Source organism: Ovis canadensis, chromosome 15 (assembly GCF_042477335.2).
Source record: "Ovis canadensis isolate MfBH-ARS-UI-01 breed Bighorn chromosome 15, ARS-UI_OviCan_v2, whole genome shotgun sequence".
NCBI classification, from domain to species: Eukaryota; Metazoa; Chordata; class Mammalia; order Artiodactyla; family Bovidae; genus Ovis; species Ovis canadensis.
The window spans coordinates 21882013-21901933 of record NC_091259.1 but is presented as its reverse complement, the minus strand read 5'-3'; the positions used below and the strand labels follow the sequence as shown (position 1 = coordinate 21901933).

General features: G+C 44.5%; 1 protein-coding gene and 1 long non-coding RNA gene across 2 annotated transcripts in view; one reads left to right on the top strand and one right to left on the bottom strand.

Annotated features, from left to right (window-relative positions):
• MAML2 (mastermind like transcriptional coactivator 2) overlaps positions 1 to 19921 on the bottom strand; it is a 410701-nt gene that overhangs the window by 130721 nt on the left and 260059 nt on the right. Inside the window, exon 2 of the mRNA XM_069554889.1 lies at positions 6077 to 7612. Within this exon, the coding sequence (XP_069410990.1) occupies positions 6077 to 7612 (1536 nt within the window). The remainder of the gene's footprint in view (positions 1 to 6076; positions 7613 to 19921) is intronic.
• On the top strand, positions 5154 to 19283 carry LOC138421099 (uncharacterized). The gene is made up of 2 exons (XR_011249412.1): positions 5154 to 5301; positions 18749 to 19283. It is a non-coding gene; the product is annotated as an uncharacterized lncRNA (long non-coding RNA).

Here is a 19921-nt window from a genome sequence, read left to right as displayed (position 1 = left end):
CAAATCAGCCTAGCAACAGAAGCAGGAGTAAGTCCACAGTATGATGAAAATAGAGCAACTTGAAAACACTCTCTGATGTTTTAATTTTTTTAAACTTAAAATATTTTATTATCCCCCTTACTACATCACACCTTCATCTTTTTCTCAGTTGTAGTATCAGTAGATAATACTGATAGAGTAGGTACTCAACAAATATTTTTTTGAATGCATGAATACAGCTATTACTAGAGTGAAGAATCGAACTGTACTCAATTTAGCTTCGAATCTTTAGTTCTTGGCTCCAGGTTGGGCAAACAGGAGACTAGAGATCTGTAGATTGGGATAAGGCAACCACAACAAAACTGGCTTAAATTTTGCCTGATGTAGAAAAATCTGAGAATGTAGACAATGGTGAAATGTCTAACAGATATCACAAAGAAAGACCCTGTTAGCACAACTCAGACCACCTATCGCTATTTCCTTAAGCAGCATGGTATTTATCACTAGGCTTAAAATCAGATGAGTTACTGACTAACTCTGAGAAAGTTATTTAACCTCTCTACGCCTCAGTGTCCTCATTTACTGATAATTAAAAAAAAAGATTTATAATATCTACCATTTGGATGGTGAATGACAGGGAAGCCTGGAGTGCTGCAGTCCATGGGGTCACAAGTCAGACACAACTGAGTGTCCAAACAACAACCATTTGGATGATTTATTTATGGCACAGAGTTGGTACTCTTGTTAAAATAAATCAATGAACACCAGTAGAACACAAGCAAAATCTCTTCTGCTAATTTTGCCAGTCAAGAGTTTTCAGTACAAATTATATTAACATGTGTGTCTGGAAATTTACTTTGGATTCTGGCCTTAGCACTAGTTTCATGGGGCATCAAAAACAAATTTTGCTTCCTTTGTAAATACAAATAATGAACTATCAAAGATAAAATGAAAATATAAGAATAATGCTCCTCGCCTGCCATGGGCAACATTTGTACCAGCTCTTTTTCCTTTTGCCAGCCTAACCCAGCCAAGGTAAGTCATAATGGAAATCATCAAACGGTTGAGGGTCATTTGTGATGACCACCTAGACTCATCTCCCAAGTCTCTATCCTAATTTCAACTCTAGATTTCACTTGTGAAATCATGAGTTTGTTACCATCTTTCAAATTCACTCCTGGATTCTGAGTATACTGACTAATCTTGTTTCCCAGCATTTTTAGGATTTTGACTAGGTTCTGTCTTTGGCCCTTCATGCTCCTGATTTTCCCTCACTTGCTTCTGGCCCCTAAAACCAAACCCTGGCACTAGCTTAATTGACTGACACTTTAACCAACTTCTATCCCCCAGCAAAGGGGTGAATTGAATGGTATATTGTTGCAGAACTCTGAATTCATATTTTCCTACTGGAAAAGGCATTTCCAATTGATTGAAGGTTCTATTTCTTCTCTGGGCAATTATAAGGATTCAGAAGCATTGTCAGTACATGAGGGCTGCAGTTAAGTGCTCATTCCTCCAACCTCAGCTAGGCCAAATGGAAAACAATCTTATGAGTGTTCATCTTTAAGATTAGCTACACCCAAGATTAACTTAAAGATGAGGGGAGGAGAACACTGCTTGATTTATGTCAATGGTTGATATATAGAGTACTGAAGGATAAACTTGGCTAGGTAGAGACAGTAGGTTGAGGTTCTTAATATATGATCGAAGAACTTGGCTTTAAACTAAAAAGGAAATGCACAAATTTATGTTTTGGTCATAACAAACCATCCATTCATTGGCTGCCTTCCCTCTCAGAATTTTTAGAGATGGGAAAATTCTAAACCAAATATAGAATCCACTCGAGTTTCACGGTTCTAATGTTAGAAAAAAAAAATTCACGCTTTCAAGTGTCTGATTATATAGCTCTGAAAAAGACCGTATTCTAGTTGAAGAGGTTAAGGTTTTGAATTGAACTCTCATGAGCTCTGGTCAACCAATAATTCTCTTACACCTTAAAGCAAGTATTCAGTGACTTGAAGATAAATCAGAACTGCATGCACTACACCCCTCTCCTGCCCTCTCCTATAACCTTCCAATAGGAAAAAGAAGAAAATTATAGCCAGGAGGGATTTCCATTTGCCAAGCCCTAAACATCAGCAATGGTAACCCACTCCAGTACTCTTGCCTGGCAAATCCCAGGGACAGGGGAGCCTGGTGGGCTGCCATCTCCGGGGTCACACAGAGTTGGACACGACTGAAGCCACTTAGCAGCAGCAGCAAACATTAGCAAGACAGAGTTGCTGAAGACATTTTGTGAAATACCAAATACCATTTGTTCTCCCAGCCTCCAGGGAATGGATTACTTAAAACCACTCCAGGTGCGGAACGATAAAAATGTCTCCAACAATTCGATGATGCTGCATCCAACTCTTGGGTGTCATTCACATCTCGAAGAACAGGGTACCCAATAAAGAGAGAAGGACGTATGAAGCCCTCAATTTCAGCCTCTGCCTGAGCATGCAGCCCTGTGTGGGTTCAGAGTTCTGAGGGTGAAGAGAAGGTCATCTTTGCCTAGCCTACGGGGTAAATTCTAAACAAATCATCAACAAATTCAATCTACTATTTTGTAGCAGAGAGCCAAGCTTTCCACCATTCCCAAAGCTAGAGTGTCCCAATTAGCATATCTCATTAGTAAATCTTCCTGTGTTTGACACAAAGTGAGTATGACAAGCAGAAAAAAAAATAATCCATGACTACTATTTTTGTTCAGGATTCTTTAGTTGATAAACATAAGAACTGCTTAATTTCCGATCCCTGCTTGCCTGTAACTTTCGTCATGAGTATCAGAGAGTTGGCTAATCTGAAATGAGAACACAGATCTCTCTACTCTCCGCTATGAATGGCAGAGTTAAAACTACCCTCTTTGAGTTGCGAATACTTAGCAACATACTGGATGAGACAATAAAAATGGAAAAACCTAGAACATATGTACATCCAAGTGAAAATCACTTCTCAAAATGATCATCTTGGTAAGCAACGCATTTACTTTCTTTATCTTTAGAAAAAGTTCACAAGGAAAATTTGAAATGCAGTTCCATCATACTGTAGTTATTCTTTGTTTTTTTCTGACCCAAAGCAGCAATACTCAGTTTGACTGTTTTCAAAAATAACCCCGACAAGATGAATATTGCTATAGTAATAATAATCTCCTTGATGTGCTAAAAGCTCTGAAGACAATCCCTGGGAAAAAACTCTGCAACTGTTTCGAACAACAGCACCATGTTAGAATGGGCCCAACCCCTCTAAAAGTGAATGCTTTCAAGAGGGTGACATTTATTTGACTACAGAGCTGTGATACACTTGCTCACAACTCAGACACAGGACACTTCAGTCATACTTCATCGAAGTCATCATTCATTGAGGTGGAAGGGACAATACAGTTCAATTGATAAGGCTGAGATTAGGCTTTGAATGGAGAGCCGCTGCCCGCCAGCCAATGCCACCACCATTTCTGCTACCCGAGGTCCTTCTTGAAGGCGAACATTATCTTGGCATCGAAAGTGTCGCATGCACCCGGAAAAGCAAAAAATTATCTAACACACTGAAAGATGCTTGTCAGTTTGTCCATTAGCACCCTTTGGGGTGATTGGGTCCTGGGGACCCAGGGTGGAGGCCAAGTGGTCAGAAATGTGGTGGACAGTTGTTGACTTGAGCAATGGAGGTGAAAACAGGACAGAGGATGCTGAGGTGGCAGGAAGGCTGCCAAAGAAGGGCTGATGGGGCACCAAAGAGCTATATTTCCTGTTGCAACACATCATTTATTTTGGTTAAGCTTCGTGATGCTCCTTCTCAGGAAGGTCAAAGGTCACACAGATATTGTTTGATTTTTTTCTTTAACAACTCTGAAGGTAATTCAAGATGAGACTTTATTACCCCCTAGACTTAATTTACTATGTAGATTATGTAAATATGGCTCAGTATTATAAGAAATATTTCTTTTGAGAATCTCACAATGATGTACAAACTCATTTCCAAGCAAATCCTACTTGTGAGTGGTACAGCCTCATGGCTGAAAGTACAGCCTTCAAAGTAGACCATTAGCATCATGCCTCTGCTACTTGTTATCTGTGTAACTTTGGAAAACTTACTTAACTTCTCTGAGCTTCAACTGTCTCATTTGTAACATGAGAATAATGGTAATTACTTTATATGAGTAAAATGAGATACCAGTAAGGGAGACAGAAGTCATGTCAGTTATAAGTAGTCAATAAATCATGACTCAGTCATATCTCATTATTTATTATTTCCACTTTTACAGTCAGAAGTCCAGGCCCAGGAAACGAAAATCACTACCCACTCACCATAGTGCTAGACAGAACTAAGGTTAGTTCTCTTTTATTCCTCTAGTACTGCTTATAAAATCTGAGACTTACTCCAAGGGATCTCCTGCATAAAAGTAATGCTTGTTAAAAATATTTTGATATCACATAAGGCCTTTTCCATGATAAGCACAGTAATAGCCAACTTTATTCTAGATGCTGGCCTGAGAAAGATATCACTTATTCTCCCCCAATCCTAGGATATACATTATCACCCTCATTTACAGGTGAGAAAACTAAGGCTTACAGAGGTTCACTAGTTTGCTTGAGGTTCATACAGCTAGAATATCCGAGTAAGAATTTAAACCCAGATTCAGTCACAGCAAAATGGCTATACATAATATTAGAAAGTAATTCCACGATACTGTTTGTTTTCAAATGATCCCAAAATTACCCATGTTAAAAATGGAACTTTGTAAAATATACACAGCACTCTACTCCAAGTCCATTCTTCACAATCTACGATAGAAAAATACACTTTGTAGGTGGTTAAGAACTGAGAGCTTTACGTGGGACACAGCTCTTGAATCCTGGTTGGGTCTGGTTTTCTCCTGGCATATATCTAGGGCGAAGGTTAGCTTGGCCAAGGTCTGTGCTGCTGGTAGCATTCTTTTCTGGGCAGCAGCCACACAAACTACTCAAGGAATGTGACTGGAATTAGGCTCTGTGCCGTCACACTGTCCTGACATATTGTTTTGACATGTCACATGCTGTCTTTGTGCTTGGACACTAACAGAGCCCTGTCAAATTACATGCACAAAGCAACATTCAGTCTCCCTTCCTGCCTTCCTGCCTGCCTTCCTCCCTTCACTTATTCCAGGAAGGAGTTTTTTCTTTTCAAATTCCCTGGGGAGCAGCTCTGATTCACCAGTGTGTGCTCTGGAGACAGAGCTATCTCCTCATACGATTCCTGTTTGGGGCAGAATAAGACCTCCGCTTTATGTTAACCGCAGGATATAAGGTAACCAGAGATTTTTTTTTTTTTTCCTGTTTGTAGTCATGACAATTTCACCCTTTAATACTTAACTCACACATGACTTTCTCCAGGAATCTTCCCTGACGTCCCCCTGCTCGGTAAATACCCAGCCTTCGTGCTCCATATCATTATCCTTTTCACTCAGTTTTAAAATGATTGTTTTTAAAGCCTGTCGCCCTCTCCGGACTGAACTTGCAGACAGAGAACACGTCTTACTTGAGGTTGGTACCCAAGCCTTATGCACGAGCATGGAGTCACAGCAGGATCTACTACGATGGGCTGGACGTTAAGACATTTCAGTGGGTTGGTGTGGGTGGATATCTGCCATTCAACACTCTTAATATCACGTCTGGCCTTATTTCACTACTCAGCATAATCGCAACATCATGCACATGGCAGGTACTTGGAACATGCATGTCGACTTAGTGACCGATTTATCGACTGAACGAATAGGCACCAGGCATGGGCATTATCAGAAGATTACTGACAACCGGACATGCCACTAAAGGCACTGATCCTCAGGCAACATTCTTAACAAGCAAGAGCAGACCTCAGAGACAGTGCTGCTCTACAAGGAAGATGTTCTTGCCTCTGGACGCCTCAAGGGAACCCTCAGGAGGTCTTCAGAGGCATCTGTCAGGACCACTGCTGTCTTTGGGGTCTTGATTCTGTCCTGACACAAGCACAGTGGTACCCAGAGCATGGTGACTGAGCCCCATGGTGTCTGGGGACTCTGGGTGGGGAGGAGCGGGGCCCTTACCTGTCTGTGCTGCTGGGAGACTTGGTACCCCAGTCCTGTGATAGGCTGACTCTGCATCTTCTGCAGGAGGATCTTTTGCTGCAGAGGTAATGGGCCCCTCAGCAAGGGCTGGTTCGAGAGAGGCTGGGTGGGTTGGGCAGCTGGCTGCTGCGCTTGTGGCTGCTGCTGCTGCTGCTGCTGTTGCGGCTGCTGCTGCTGCTGCTGTTGTGGTTGCTGCTGTTGTTGTGGCTGCTGCTGCTGCTGTTGTGGCTGAACCGTGATGGAGCTCTGCTGCGGCTGTTGCTGGGTATAATGCAAGAGTGAAGGCTTGCTCTGGGAAGGCAACACGGAAGGCATCTGCTGGTTGGCTTGATCCGAGTTAAAATGGAACAAAGGCTTGGTGCTGCCATGCCGGGGCTCCATGGCTGGGTGTGGGTTGTTCAGAAAGCTCCGGCTGAGGTCCTGCGGCTTGGGCTGCAGGAGCACATCCAGCGGCCCTCCCTGGGCCGAGGGGCTGGCCTTGTACAGGTAGTTCGCCATGACCTTCGACTGGTTGCCGCCGCCCGCGACCCCTGGCATGGGGGTGCTCTGGGGGCTGAACGGCTGCTGGCCGAAAGAGGGGCTAGGGATTTTCTCCTGCCCGAAGGGGCCTGGGGAGGGCCCTGCCGAGGAGGGCAAGGCTGGCCAGCTGGTGGGCTGGTGCTGCTGCTGTTGCTGGTGCATCCGGACATGCTGCTGCCGGTTGGCAGCAATCTGTTTGAGCTGCTGGGCGTGGGACACTTCCTGCCAGCTGGGCAGGGCCCGGGCTGCTCCGGAGGCTGGCGGGGGCTGTGCCTGGCTCTGGGGGACTGAAGGGATCGGGGATGAAGTGGAGAGGCCCGAGCTGGCCATGGAGAACGGGGGCCCCGCGGATGAGGGCCTCAACTGTGGGGAGCCTGAAGATCCCTGGGTCAGGCCAGGGGAGTATTCGCTTTTGATCACCGTCTTCTCCAGGGGCAAGGACGGCCGGGGAGTGCTCCTCTGGTTCTGCTGACCCAGGTCGATGTTAAAGGGGTCATCCTGCTTTATGGTGGCATTGATCATGTTCTCCAGCTCAAGGTCACTCATGGGAGGCACAGATATGTTGGTCAGTTCGTTAAACAGCTCCTGCAGCTCAGGATCCATCAGCTGCTCCCCGGGATCATCTCCGTACCTGTTAGAGAAAATATTCTCCTGGGTCACTTGGCCATCCACGTGCTTGCTGCAAGAGAGCGTCTCTCCGGGTTCCTTCTTCACTTCCTTTAAACCCATGTTGAACAGACCATTTCCAGGAGAGTGTGTAGGAGGGGGCGGCAGCGCGGCAGTCTTTCTCAGGGGTGCTTGGCTCATGGGCAAGGTCCCCGACATCATCTGACTTTGTCCATTATTTACTGGGAGGCCCCCTGGTCCTGCAGCGAGATTTTCGCCGACACGGATTCTTTTGATATCAAGGAATGAGTTGTCGACGAAGCCATTGGGCCTCTTGCTGTTGGCAGGAGACAGGTTAACGATCTGCTTTCTTTTCAAGGAACCCTGGAGCTGAAAGACAGATGGGGAATAGAAAAAAAAAAAAAACAGAGCATGAGATATTAATCCAGATATGCGTGTAGTCAAAGAAGACAGAATATTTGAATGTTCTTTCATTTACACGTGTGCAGGAGGAATTCAAAAAAGAAAAGCACAAATGCAGCCCAGTTTGGAAGATAAGGAAACTTAGTAGCACAGACAGAACAAAATGTTTCTGGAGGAGCAGGTCAACGAAGGGTGGGAGGTCAGAGGTTTCCATGATTGGTACCCTGGTCAGTGGATGAAGAATCCGTCACACGTCATTGGGAGTTATTGATAATACCTATGGTTAATCACCAGAGTGGTGCTGTTTTCTACAACAGGCCAAACTATTCCCCATGCATGCACGCACAACCCACACAGACACAGGCCACTGGACTGAGCATAATTTTGACCAAGATGGGAAACAGCGCAGAGTCTAAAGCTAAGACCCAGTTTCTAGTTTCTTTTGCACAGATTCAATCCCTTTACCACTCTTATCCTCTAAGTGAGTAGGCAGAATGTTTGCCTTGTCTAAGGAGACATTCCCTCTGTTTAACTATTTTTCTTCCTGTGATTCTGCAGCTTTGCATTCAAGCCCCTGTAGCAACACTGTGTGGGTGCATGGAATCTATGGTATTATCTCTTATCATCTGAGACCCTCTAAGCACAGATTTTCCTGGGGATTCATTTTTCATGTGGCCTGTCTCTAGGACTTTTAGCCAAAACCGAGGTATAGAGAGGCAGTACCACATGATGGTTAAGTACTCAGTCTCTGGAACTAGTTAAGGTGAGCTCAGATTCCAATCTGTCACTGAGTGCTAAGTGATGCTGGCTCTTGACTTCTCCAAGCCTCAGTTTCCTTACCTGGAAAATGGGCACAATAGCACTTAACTCAGAAAGTCATGAGACACTGGCTATCTAATTTTACATATGGTATTGTATATGTTTCAATGCTACTCTCTCCATTTGTCCTACCCTCTCCTCCCCACTCTGTCCTTAAGCTTGTACAGGGAACTCAAACCCAGTGCTCTGTGACAACCCAGAGGGGTGGGATGGGGTGGGAGGTGGGAGGGAGGTTCACAAGGGAGGGAACATACGTATACCTATAGCTGATTCAAATTGGTGTACGGCAGAAACGAACACAATAGTGCAAAGCAATTATCCTCCAATTTAAAATAAATAAATTTAAACAAAAAACCAAAACAATTACAAAAAAAGAAAGACATGAGACATGCAAACATTTAGCACAGGGCTTACCAAAATAAGAACTCAATAAAGTAAGTATATTTTATAAAAAATATGGCTTATTATATTCTCAAAGAGGAGCATCTCTCTAAACAGCAACAAAATATTAAAGGACTTCAGTCACTCATTCAGTGATTAGACTGTATTCCATTAACTTCAGGGATTATACAGAGAACCATACAGTCACATCAATAAATTAATAAGAAACATAAAATATACACTGTTGATCTTGAGATGCTCGTTGCTTTGCCTCTAAAGCGGGAGGCTATATGTAGGAAAATGTGCCTTTCCCAGTGCAGCTGAACCATTTCAATTATTTATGTTTGCTCAGGATAACCGGAAATTACCTGAGGCAGAAGGACATTTCCCAGATACAAAATTCTGTCACTTCTCCCATCCTCCCTTTTCTCTTACCATCACTCCCCCACCTTCCTGAAGATTTCCAGGTAACTTAATTAGAAAGTGAAATTAATATAGCTGAGCACCTATTACTTTGGCCACCTGATGCGAAGAGCTGACTCATTTGAAAAGGCCCCAGTGCTGGGAAAGATTGAAGATGGGAGGAGAAGGTGATGACAGAGGATGAGATGGTTGGATGGCATCACTTACTGGATGGACATGAATCTGAGTAAACTCCAGGAGTTGGTGATGGACCGGGAGGCCTGGCGTGCTGCAGTCCATGGGGTCGCAGAGTTGGACATGACTGAGCGACTGAACTGAACTGAACTGGGTATTTCTAAAGCGTGTGTCATTTCCACTATTTGATGCTAGAGTCAGCTTGTTTGGGGGTAGGGTTTGCCTTGTGTAAGAGGGAGGGGGCGCTGAGTACATAGACATCCTGAATTTCTGGTCACATGATGAGGAACCAGAGAATGGCGGGGATACAGTCTAGGGCTGAATGTGAACAATATGTTTCTTGTCATGTAGTTCAATAATACCTGTTTCATTAATCCATTACCTGTGGTTTTGCCCCTCATAAGTGTATATAGTTACACTGGATGTACCATGTTGGTATAACCAGTGTTTACTTTTTACCATTGCTAATGAGTAATCAGGAAAAGGAACCTGACCCAAGCTGGGCTAATCATTCCTTCCAGGAAGATTTTGAAATTGGAGAAAGTGAAACTAGGCTCTTTTTGGGTGGCTGCATGGTCATTTATGGGCTTCCCTGATGGTTCAAATGGTAAAGAAACTGCCTGCAGTATGGGAGACCCAGGTTAGATCCCTGGGTTGGGAAGATCCCCTGGAGGAGGAAATGGTAACTCACTCCAGTATTCTTGTCTAGAGAATTCCATGGGCAGAGGAGTCTGGCAGGCTACAGTTCATGGGGTCACAAAGAGTTGAACATGGCTGAGCAACTAACACTCTTAACACACAGTCATTTATAGAACTGTGTGAAGTGTTGTACCGTTAAACCAACCAGAGCCACAGAGGAAGAAAGTCTGTAGAAAGAGAATGATGTAGAGAGAAAGGACACAAACTTTGAGAGCATCTGAGGGCCTGGTTTCAAGGCTACCTCTGCCACTCTCCTTGTTTTCCTTGATACACTGTGGAATCTTTATAATAAAGTCTCCTTTTTCCTTAAGCTAACATGAGTTGGGCTTCTGTTACTTTCAGCCAAGAGCCCGAACTAATAAGTCCCATGAGATCTAACATTTGGTGATGAGCACTTTGCAACAAATGGTAGGGTGCTCTTTGTGCCTGGTTGTGGAGTTTTATTTTCCCCATCCTTGCTGTCTCTTCACATTTCCCTGACTCCCAGGGTCATCTCTCCCCGATCGAGGCCAACATTATCACAGAACACTGTCAGTCATCAGTATATCTGGCGCCCACTGAAAGTGGTCACTGTCCCCAGGGGGTCAGAAAGAGCACACACGGCAGAGTCAGCCACACTGCCTCAAAAGTGGCCATGCTGATTATTTCAGCATAAGCTACGTTTTGAAGGCTTTTTTTTTTTTCACATTGAGTAAAGAACAAACAAAGGAAAACATTCTTTTTCCAGGTTTGGGTTATTGCCTTTGATTTATTTTCCACTGCTTTGAAAAAACCTGTTCTTCCAGATTCTCCTACTGCTTAGGCCACTCCCTGGGCAGCTCAGTACATACCCTGGGAAGCAGCTCCAGCACTTTCTCTAAGTTACCAGGATTGGAGAGGCAGTGATAGAACTAGCAGTGGTAGTAGCAGCAGTAGTAGTAATAATAACAACAACAACAAAGTCATTTATTGAGGGCTGGTGTGCATGGGCTTAACATATTAATTATGCTAAATTAAATCTCATTTCATTCTCACAAACAACTCTAGGAATCCTTGCAACAACAACTCTATAAGGTTCATACTGTTTCTACCCTCTCGCTTCCCTTTTATTGGTGACCCAGTTGAGGTTGGGAAACTGAATAACTCTTCAGTTCAGTTCAGTTTAGTCGCTTAGCCGTGTCCGACTCTTTGCGACCCCATGAATTGCAGCATGCCAGGCCTCCCTGTCCATCACCAACTCCCGGAGTTCACTCAAACTCACGTCCATCGAGTCAGTGATGCCATCCAGCCATCTCATCCTCTGTCGTCCCCTTCTCCTCCTGCCCCCAATCCCTCCCAGAATCAGAGTCTTTTCCAATGAGTCAGCTCTTTGCATGAGGTGGTCAAAGTACTGGAGTTTCAGCTTTAGCATCATTCCTTCCAAAGAACACCCAGGACTGATCTCCTTTAGAATGGACTGGTTGGATCTCCTTGCAATCCAAGGGACTCTCAAGAGTCTTCTCCAACACCACAGTTCAAAAGCATCAATTCTTTGGTGCTCAGCTTTCTTCACAGTCCAGTTCTCACATCCATACATGACTACTGGAAAAACCATAGCCTTGACTAGGCGAACCTTTGTTAGGGTCACACAAATACTAAGCAATAAAGCCTAGAATCAAACCAAGCATTCCCATCATAGAGCCTGTGCCGGGTAGTAACTGGCACCCAGGCCCTGAAGAGGGAAGCGGTGCCCACACACAGGTATTGAGGACACTTGCCCAGGGTCTAGTCCTGATTCTGGCATTAATTTGTTTTGCTATTTTAGGTAGCAAATGTTTTCTTCTATGGACCGTAGTTCCCTCCTTTATAAATAAGGTTATCTCTGAGAATGCTTTCTCAACTGAACCCAGAAAATAACAGACACTGAGGGAGTTAGAATTGTTTTTTTAGGCACATGTAACATGGTGTAAGGTCTCCACCAAGCGTAGCTGGATGGATGACTTAAGCTGGGGAACAGAAGTCCTCCCCAGTGACATGTAGAAGACATCTCCATGGATAAAGAGATTCCACTAGGAGTTCATCAGGCATGACCCTTAACCAACAGAATTGGGAGATAGTCTATGTCCTGCCTTGTAGAAGCTTCTCATCACAGTTACGTCATCAAGGCCCAATGAATGCATAGAGGTGGAGGCACAATACAATCTTAGAGATTCTCAAAGTTCAGTCTTTGCTCTGAAGTATTTTCTTTTCTGGGCTAAAATGCCTCTATCAGATATCTGGCTTGGAATGATGACATAGAGTCTCAAAAAGTTCTGTCACAAAACACAAATATTCTAGAAGGAGTAGAGAAGGAGCACAGAGTCATATCATGAATACCTCAGTGAGAAATAGTTTAGAAAAATTCAGTGCAGCCTCACCAGGCCAGGAACAGTCCTAAGGGAATGAGACTCAATCAGAGGAGTGAAGACATGGGTTTACATTAAGAAAGATGGTGGCTGGACTAAGGAACTTGGGACCTCCAACAGTGTAGACCTTCCAGTTGGCTGGGAAGACGGGAGCGGGGAGGTAGAGGCACGGTATATCCTGAAGGCCAGAGAGGCCAGACAATTTTCAGAAAGCAGTTACCAGCGTTGAGAAGGTAGAGGAAAGAAGCTCCAAAACAAATCTGTCAGTCAGGATGATGCACCCCTTAAACTGGGTAGGTTCAAGGCCAAGGGATGACAATAGTCTTAGGGACTCATGAAAATAATTTAAGATGGAAGACAAACTGAACTTTTAGGTTGAGGAAATGTCTTAATACATAATACGTTGTGTTCTCTTAAGTCATGTCCAACTCTTTGAGACCCCATGAACTGCAACCTGCCAGGCTCCTCTGGAATTCTCCAGGCAAGACTACTGGAGTGGGATGCCATGCCCTCCTCTGGGGGTCTTCCTGACCCAGGGATCAAACCCATGTCTCTTGCATCTCCTTCACTAGCAGGGGTTTTTTTTTTTACCACTCTACCACCTGGGAAGCCTTAGTAATATCTTTATCTTGATGTGAACACAGTTATAAAATATCATTTTTAAAATCTTTATAAGGAAGAAGGGGCTTTCGAAAGCAAGACTGTCCAAGGCCCCCCCCCCAGAGGCACTCCCCTGAGAACTACCACATTCTGAATGTTTATTTTAAGACAGGTGCTCTTCAAGCAAGAGTTGTGTAGTCCCATGTAATCGTCTCCCAGCTTTCTGCACATGTGTTCTGATCTTCGTTTTAGAAGTGAAGAAATGGCCGCTCCTAACTTTAAGCTCACGTAGTGAATAATATGGAGGCGGGTGGCCAACCTGGTCTGGTTCCAAATTCCTCCTCCTTAATCAGTAACCAGACTGCTTGCTTTCCTTTCGGCCTTTCATTCGCCACAGGCCAACCTTGTTCTCAATGCTGGGCATGCAGAGAGCCAGGACAAAGGGGTGATGGAATGGAGATGCATGGCAGGCACAGGGCACGGGTAAGGGCATTTGGGGCTCAGAGGGACGGGCGCGACGGAGAATGGTGTCGTCACTGGTTGGAGGTTGACAGTGAAAGCTCAGAACATCGCCCTCGAGGCTCCAACAGAAGTAAGGGAAGAGACAAAGAGTCACTTGGTCAGTCAGAAAGATTCACTGAGCATGCAGAGAGGGTTCTGAACCATCCCCTATCCGGTGATCTCTGGCAAGAGAGAAAATACGCAGATGACAAAGCTTGTGGCAGCATGTAAAGGCATCGAGCGAATGCTGCATTCCAACGTTTATATTTTTCTAGGTGGACTGAGAGGCACTTTTTTGTTTGCACAATAAACCTGTACCCCAAAATTACTATGTTTGATGTGTGAGATGATGCATACAATCTTCCCCTTTCACTAGCCATCTGAGGAAGGGACTTCTTTTGGAAAGGATTTCAACGCAGCAAGTCTTGTCTGGTTTGCATGCAGGACTCACCCTATTTCCCTTTGCTGAGATCCAGTAGCCTGTTCCCTTTCACTCTTATCCTTGAACACCTCGATGCTACTTGAGGCCTGCAGTCTCTACTGGGCCTGCTTGCCTGAGACACAGTGGCCTGCCTGCCTTGAGGGCTTTGGATGGAGGTGCTGAGAAGTGAATGGCCAAGAAAAATCCAGCGGTGGAATGGGGGCTGCAGGCTCCTGATAAACTCGCCTTTTTGAACAGCTGTGTTCTACTCTTTCAAAGGACTCAAAACATAAACTTCCTGGAGGGATTTAAGAATGCCATGATTGCACAATCCTCGGGTTTCTGTTTCTTTCCCTACCCCCATCCCTTTCCACAAAATAAATGCATTCTTTGTCTCCCATGCTGCCCTGGAAACAGGGAATATGCTACACAAAGGTAACAATTCAGTCCATAGGTCACTTTTTTTTTTTTCCTTAAGTAGATTTCTGTCTTTCTCAATAAGAAATAAATGTGAGAACTAAATTTACCACTGCCTAGGTATCTTAAGTTGGTATCTTGGTCCCATCACTGGCAAACTTTGCTCAGGCCATTTTACTCATGGCTGATGAGAGATAGGGTTTAGGGTAGATAACATGAGAAGGGGGCTTCCCTCATAGCCCAGTTGGTAAAGAATCTGCCCGCAATGCAGGAGACCCAGGTTTGATTCCTGGGTTGGGAAGATCTAGAGAAGGAAATGGCAAGCCACTCCAGTATTCTTGCCTGGAAAACCCCATGGACAGAGAAGCCTGGTGGGCTACAGTCCATGGGGGTCGCAAGAGTTGGACACGACTTAGCGACTAAACCACCACCACCAACTTGAGGAGACCAACCTCCACCCCAATAATTTATGACTCTTGATTTGATTCTTGAAGCAAAAATGTTTGAGATCCTGAAACAGTCAGTTCCAGCTTATCCCAGTACTTGAAGGTAAGATTGATTCTTCCCTGGCTCTCCGGCCCCTACAAAAACGAGATAGGGTTTTAAAGCCTTCTGCTGAAGACATCAAAAAGCTCCTAGTTCTCATCTGGATGTTGAAGAACTTTCAGCTTCTCCTTTAGTGCCTCCCTGTATTGCGAGGTATTGTTTTTATGTCCACATAGTAATTAGATTTGTGCAGCTAGATTTCAAGCTCTTTGAGTGCAGACACTGTGTCTGATGGCTTCCCAGGTGGCACCCATGATAAAGAACCTGGCTGTCAATGCAGGAGATCTAAGAGACATGGGTTCTATCCCTGGGTTGGGAAGATTCCCCTGGAGGAGGGCATGGCGACCCACCCCAGTATTCCTGCCTGGAGAATCCCAAGGACAGAGGAGCCTGACAGCCCACAGACCCTACAGGGTCGCAGAGTCGGACACGACTGAAGTGACTTAGCACGCATGCACACATTTGACTGGTTCCTTTTAGTCCTGACCACAGTGCTGGGCATATCACAGGTGTTCAAAGAGTAGTTTGTTGGATGATCTCAGTACTTGGGAAGTTGGACCCTTCTAACTGCTGAGCAGTAAAACAATGGTAAAAAGGCTGTGGTAATTATTTTATTAACCAATTCACAAGTAATTTAGTGGTTCCACTAGAGTTGTGCTTTAGTGATTACTTTCCTCTGAACCCTGAAGTCCAGGAATAAGAAGCCCTGAGAACCGGAACCGTGTTATCATCCACATAAACCAAATGTGAAGGGGGCATGTGAAGCTTCATGATGGATTCCATGGGGTGCTGAGCCTCCTGAATGGAAGCCAAAGCTGGCATGTAATTCTTGACTCCTTCTTGACTCCATGCCCCATGTGAATGAAACCAGTGCTGCTCAAAGAAGTGGGGCATGCTTCCTATACGATTTTCAGGAATTTCCATTTTTACTCCTTTAGAATAAAGCTTTTTTTTTTTTTTTTGTGGGGTGGAAGATGTCAGAAAAGGCATGTTAGATCTATATGGAAAAGTTATTTCGTAACTTTGTTCCCTTAGGTCTGGACTCTGAGAAATGTGACTACTTAAGTCAATAAAACAGTTTTGTTTCTTTTTAATGAAACCAAAGATAAACTTTTTGTAGATACCAGAGAAGTGCAAATTCAGGATCTTTGTAGAGAAAACAAGTCAACACAGTGTGCTTCTAAAGATGGTGAATGCCGAAGTGTCCCACATTCAAAACTTCTTTAATGCTTCTCCCTCCCTTTGTATTGTCATGGCTACTTATAAAAGAGTAACCAGAAGGGCTGGAAATTTCCTCAGAAACACACTCCTCATTACAGGGCAGAGGAAAGGTGTTTCATTATGGCATTTTTCAGTTTGCACACTTCTATCCCTTGTCCTTGGAGAATGTTCTAAGTTTATCATCAATTCATAAAACATTCACAGAGGGAAGAGGGATGAGAAATAGGTTCTCTGAGGCAACTCAGAGATGTAGACGTCTCATTTTTTTTTTCTTTAATTGAAATATAGTTCATTTACAATGCTGCATTGTAAAACAATGCATTTACAATCCTGCATGGAGAAGGAAATGGCAACCCACTCCAGTATTCATGCCTGGAAAATTCCTTGGATGGAAGAGCCCGGTAGGCTACAATCCACGGGGTCGCAAAGAGTCCGGACACGACTGAGCGACTATCACTTATCACAATGCTGCATTAGTTTCAGGCGTACAGCAAAGTGATTCAATTATACATATATGTGTATCTATTTTTTTTTTTGCAGATCATTTTCCATTATGGGTTATTGCAACATGCTGAATGTTGTTTCCTTTGCTATACAGTAGATCTTTATTATTTACCTCTTTCATATTCAGCATTGTGCATATGTTAGTTCCAAACTCCTAATTTATCCCTCTCCTCTTTCCTTTTGGTAGTCATGAATTTATTTTCTATGTCTGTGAGTTTATTTCTGCTTTGTAAATAAATAAGTTTATTTGTATTATTTTTTTCAGATTCCACATATAAGTGATATATGATATTTCAGACATCCTGTTTTATCTAGGTGAATAGGATGCTGTGGGATCTCAAAAGAGGGTGAATTCAGCTGCTAGTGAGCCTGGGATATGAAGGCTGCTCCCCTCTTATTCACTGAGCATGAACCAGGCACTTCCCTCACTGTAGGATGGGAGTTTAGGACAATCAAGGACCTTGTAAGAAAGCACCAGCAGTGCTCCCAGCTCAGGACAACACTCCATCACTGGTGGCTCTTTTCCAGGAGAAAAGACAGAACTTGAGTCTGAGCCTGTGAGATGCTTCCTGCTGTCCTGACTGTTACATGCCAGGCATATGCTAGATAAAGGCAAACTGAAGGCAACAAGATCTTTTCCTTATGTGTAAAACAGCATTTGCTTACTCATCCATTCAACAGATATTTACTTAGCATTCAACATCTATTTATAAGTAGATGTTTTGTGAGACTACGAGTGTCTTAGGGTTGTTGTTTAGAGCACAAAGAGCCTGCAAAATTGGTCTTGGAACACAGTGCTCAATAAATGTGAGAGCTGATAAAACAAATGAAAAGGAAGGTACTAGTCTGGAAATAAAACGGAAAGTAACAGTGCAATGTGATGGTTGCTCTGCAGAGGGGAGCATGGGATTACAGCTGTGGAGGGGAGTGGTCTTTGCTTGGAAAGATAGGAAGGAGTCCCTCTTCCTTTCAAGGAAATGTCCCCACGATATGCAAATAATTGTTTGACGACATTCTGCTACACTGCTAGTGACGGTGTTAATAAAACTTGTTGTCTAGCAAGAGGGGAATGTTGAAATTAGAAAGTTCAAGGTAGCGGTATTCTGCCATAAAGAAGGCTGAGAGCTGAAGAATTGTTACTTTTGAACTGTGGTATTGGAGAAGACTCTTGAGAGTCCTTTGGACAGCAAGGAGATCAAACCAAAGGAGATGAACCCTGAATATTCTTTGGAAGTACTGACAGTTAAGCTAAAGCTCCAATACTTTGGCCACCTGATGAGAAGAACGACTCTCTGGAAAAGACCCTGATGATGAGGAAGATTGAAGGTGGGAGGAGAAGGGGACGACAGAAGATGAGATGGTTGGATAGCATCACTGACTCGATGGACATGAGTTTGAGAAAGCTCCAGGAGACAGTGAAGGACAGGGAAGCAGTTCATGGGGTCACAAAGAGTCGGACACGACTGAGCAACTGAACAATGAATTCTGCCATGTTGTCTATTAGCTTAACCAGTGTCACTCCAGATCCACTCAGCGGTAACCAGTGTGACTGGTGACTATCTCCTTGGTCATCCTGACTAGCTGCTACAGTTGTTACAGAGCAGGGCCCTGTGGGGCCACCTTTCAGAGATGGACACTCTGTGTTTGACAGAAAATGAACAGAAGGGTCTATAAAAGTCTGAAAAACCCAACCACTTTGTGCATGAAACACTTTAATCCTGACTCATTTTTTGCCCAAAATATATCGAAGCAAAAACCAAAGCAAATGTTTTATCAAAATGTTGACAGTACTCTGGAAATCTCTAAATGTCCTCCTCAGCAGAATGTACAATGTATTAAGTACCATCAATCAAGAGGCTACTCTCTTCCTTGGCTGGAGGGCCCAGTCTGGAAGCTTTCACTCTAAGGGACCGGGATCAAGGTCACTGCATCTCTCCTGTGAGGCCCCCCGTTCTGGTCTCCCTCATGTTCTTTTTTCCTGCTTTAAGGATTTTAGCGCAATCTGTCTAATATTGTTTTTGGTCACTGATTCAGGTCTGCCTGTCTTTCCACTTCCTGGTGACTCCAAGAAGTCCATGAAAGAGAGAGCGTTTGTCCCTCTCATGTGCTCACACGGGCTCAGTCCAGCACTAGCTCCAACTCGCTGGTGGATGATTTGACTTACTGGGAAGCCAGCGGTCTGGGAACACTCGATGAGCCAGTTTACGGGACGGCCATGAGTCTCTGCCATTGGCTGTGAGCCACGCTCCCTTCATAAACTACAGGACTGATTCTTGGCGGCTCTCCGTCCAATGGCGGGGCCGCCGGGCGCTGGGCCGAGAAGTACTGGAGTGAGAGGACAGGCACGGGTGTTCTCAGAGCGTGCTCTTCTTTCCTTATGCTGGTGGCAACTGGACTCATTCCAGAATGCTGGCCGGTTCATCAGGAACACCCCCAAGGTGGCAGAGAGCATGCCCTCATACCATCCCAGAGCTGTCGGTCGATTCATTATTTGGGGGTTTAAACCTGGATACTGGAAAGCTCCCCCCTTTTGTAAAATAATAATAATAAAACCCTCAGCAACTCCTAATTCCTGGCGGCGTTTCTCTCTCATCCTCAGTGGTTTCTCTGACTTTCGTAGCTACTAAGCTTCCCTATTCCCCTCAGTCTCCTTGTCTTCAACCACGGTTTTCCTCCTTCCCCGGGGCCCCCTCTGCTTTAGCACTGGGAGGTACCAAGTGTTTGTTAACCACATGCTGAGAATCTGACCCAACATTTTGCCTCTCCCCACATAACTGCCTCCATCCCCCACGTGAATGCCGTGATCCCAGTGTGCTCTCACAGCAACGAAGCGGATGTCCCTCTCACACCTAAGCTCCAGCCACACTGCTTTCTAACAACTTCCCCAAACATAAAAGGCGACTTCAGCTTCACGTCTTCAGTGTGTAATGCTCCTGAACTCTCCACTCTCTCTACCCCTCCCCATTCTTCCCATAGCTAGCTCCTTCTTTTTCTCCAGTGTGACCCCAGCAGAGGTTTTCCATGACCATTGACCTAAAATACACCCTCAGGGTTCTCTTCCATCTCAACCTCTTGATTGTCCCCTCTACAGTGCTTATTGCAATTCTGGAAGACTTGTGTTCATTTGGTTCCATTTTTTAAGTCCATCTCCCATGTTATAACGAGCCCCAGAGAGGGAGGCTTGGTGCCTTGGTGATCACTATACTT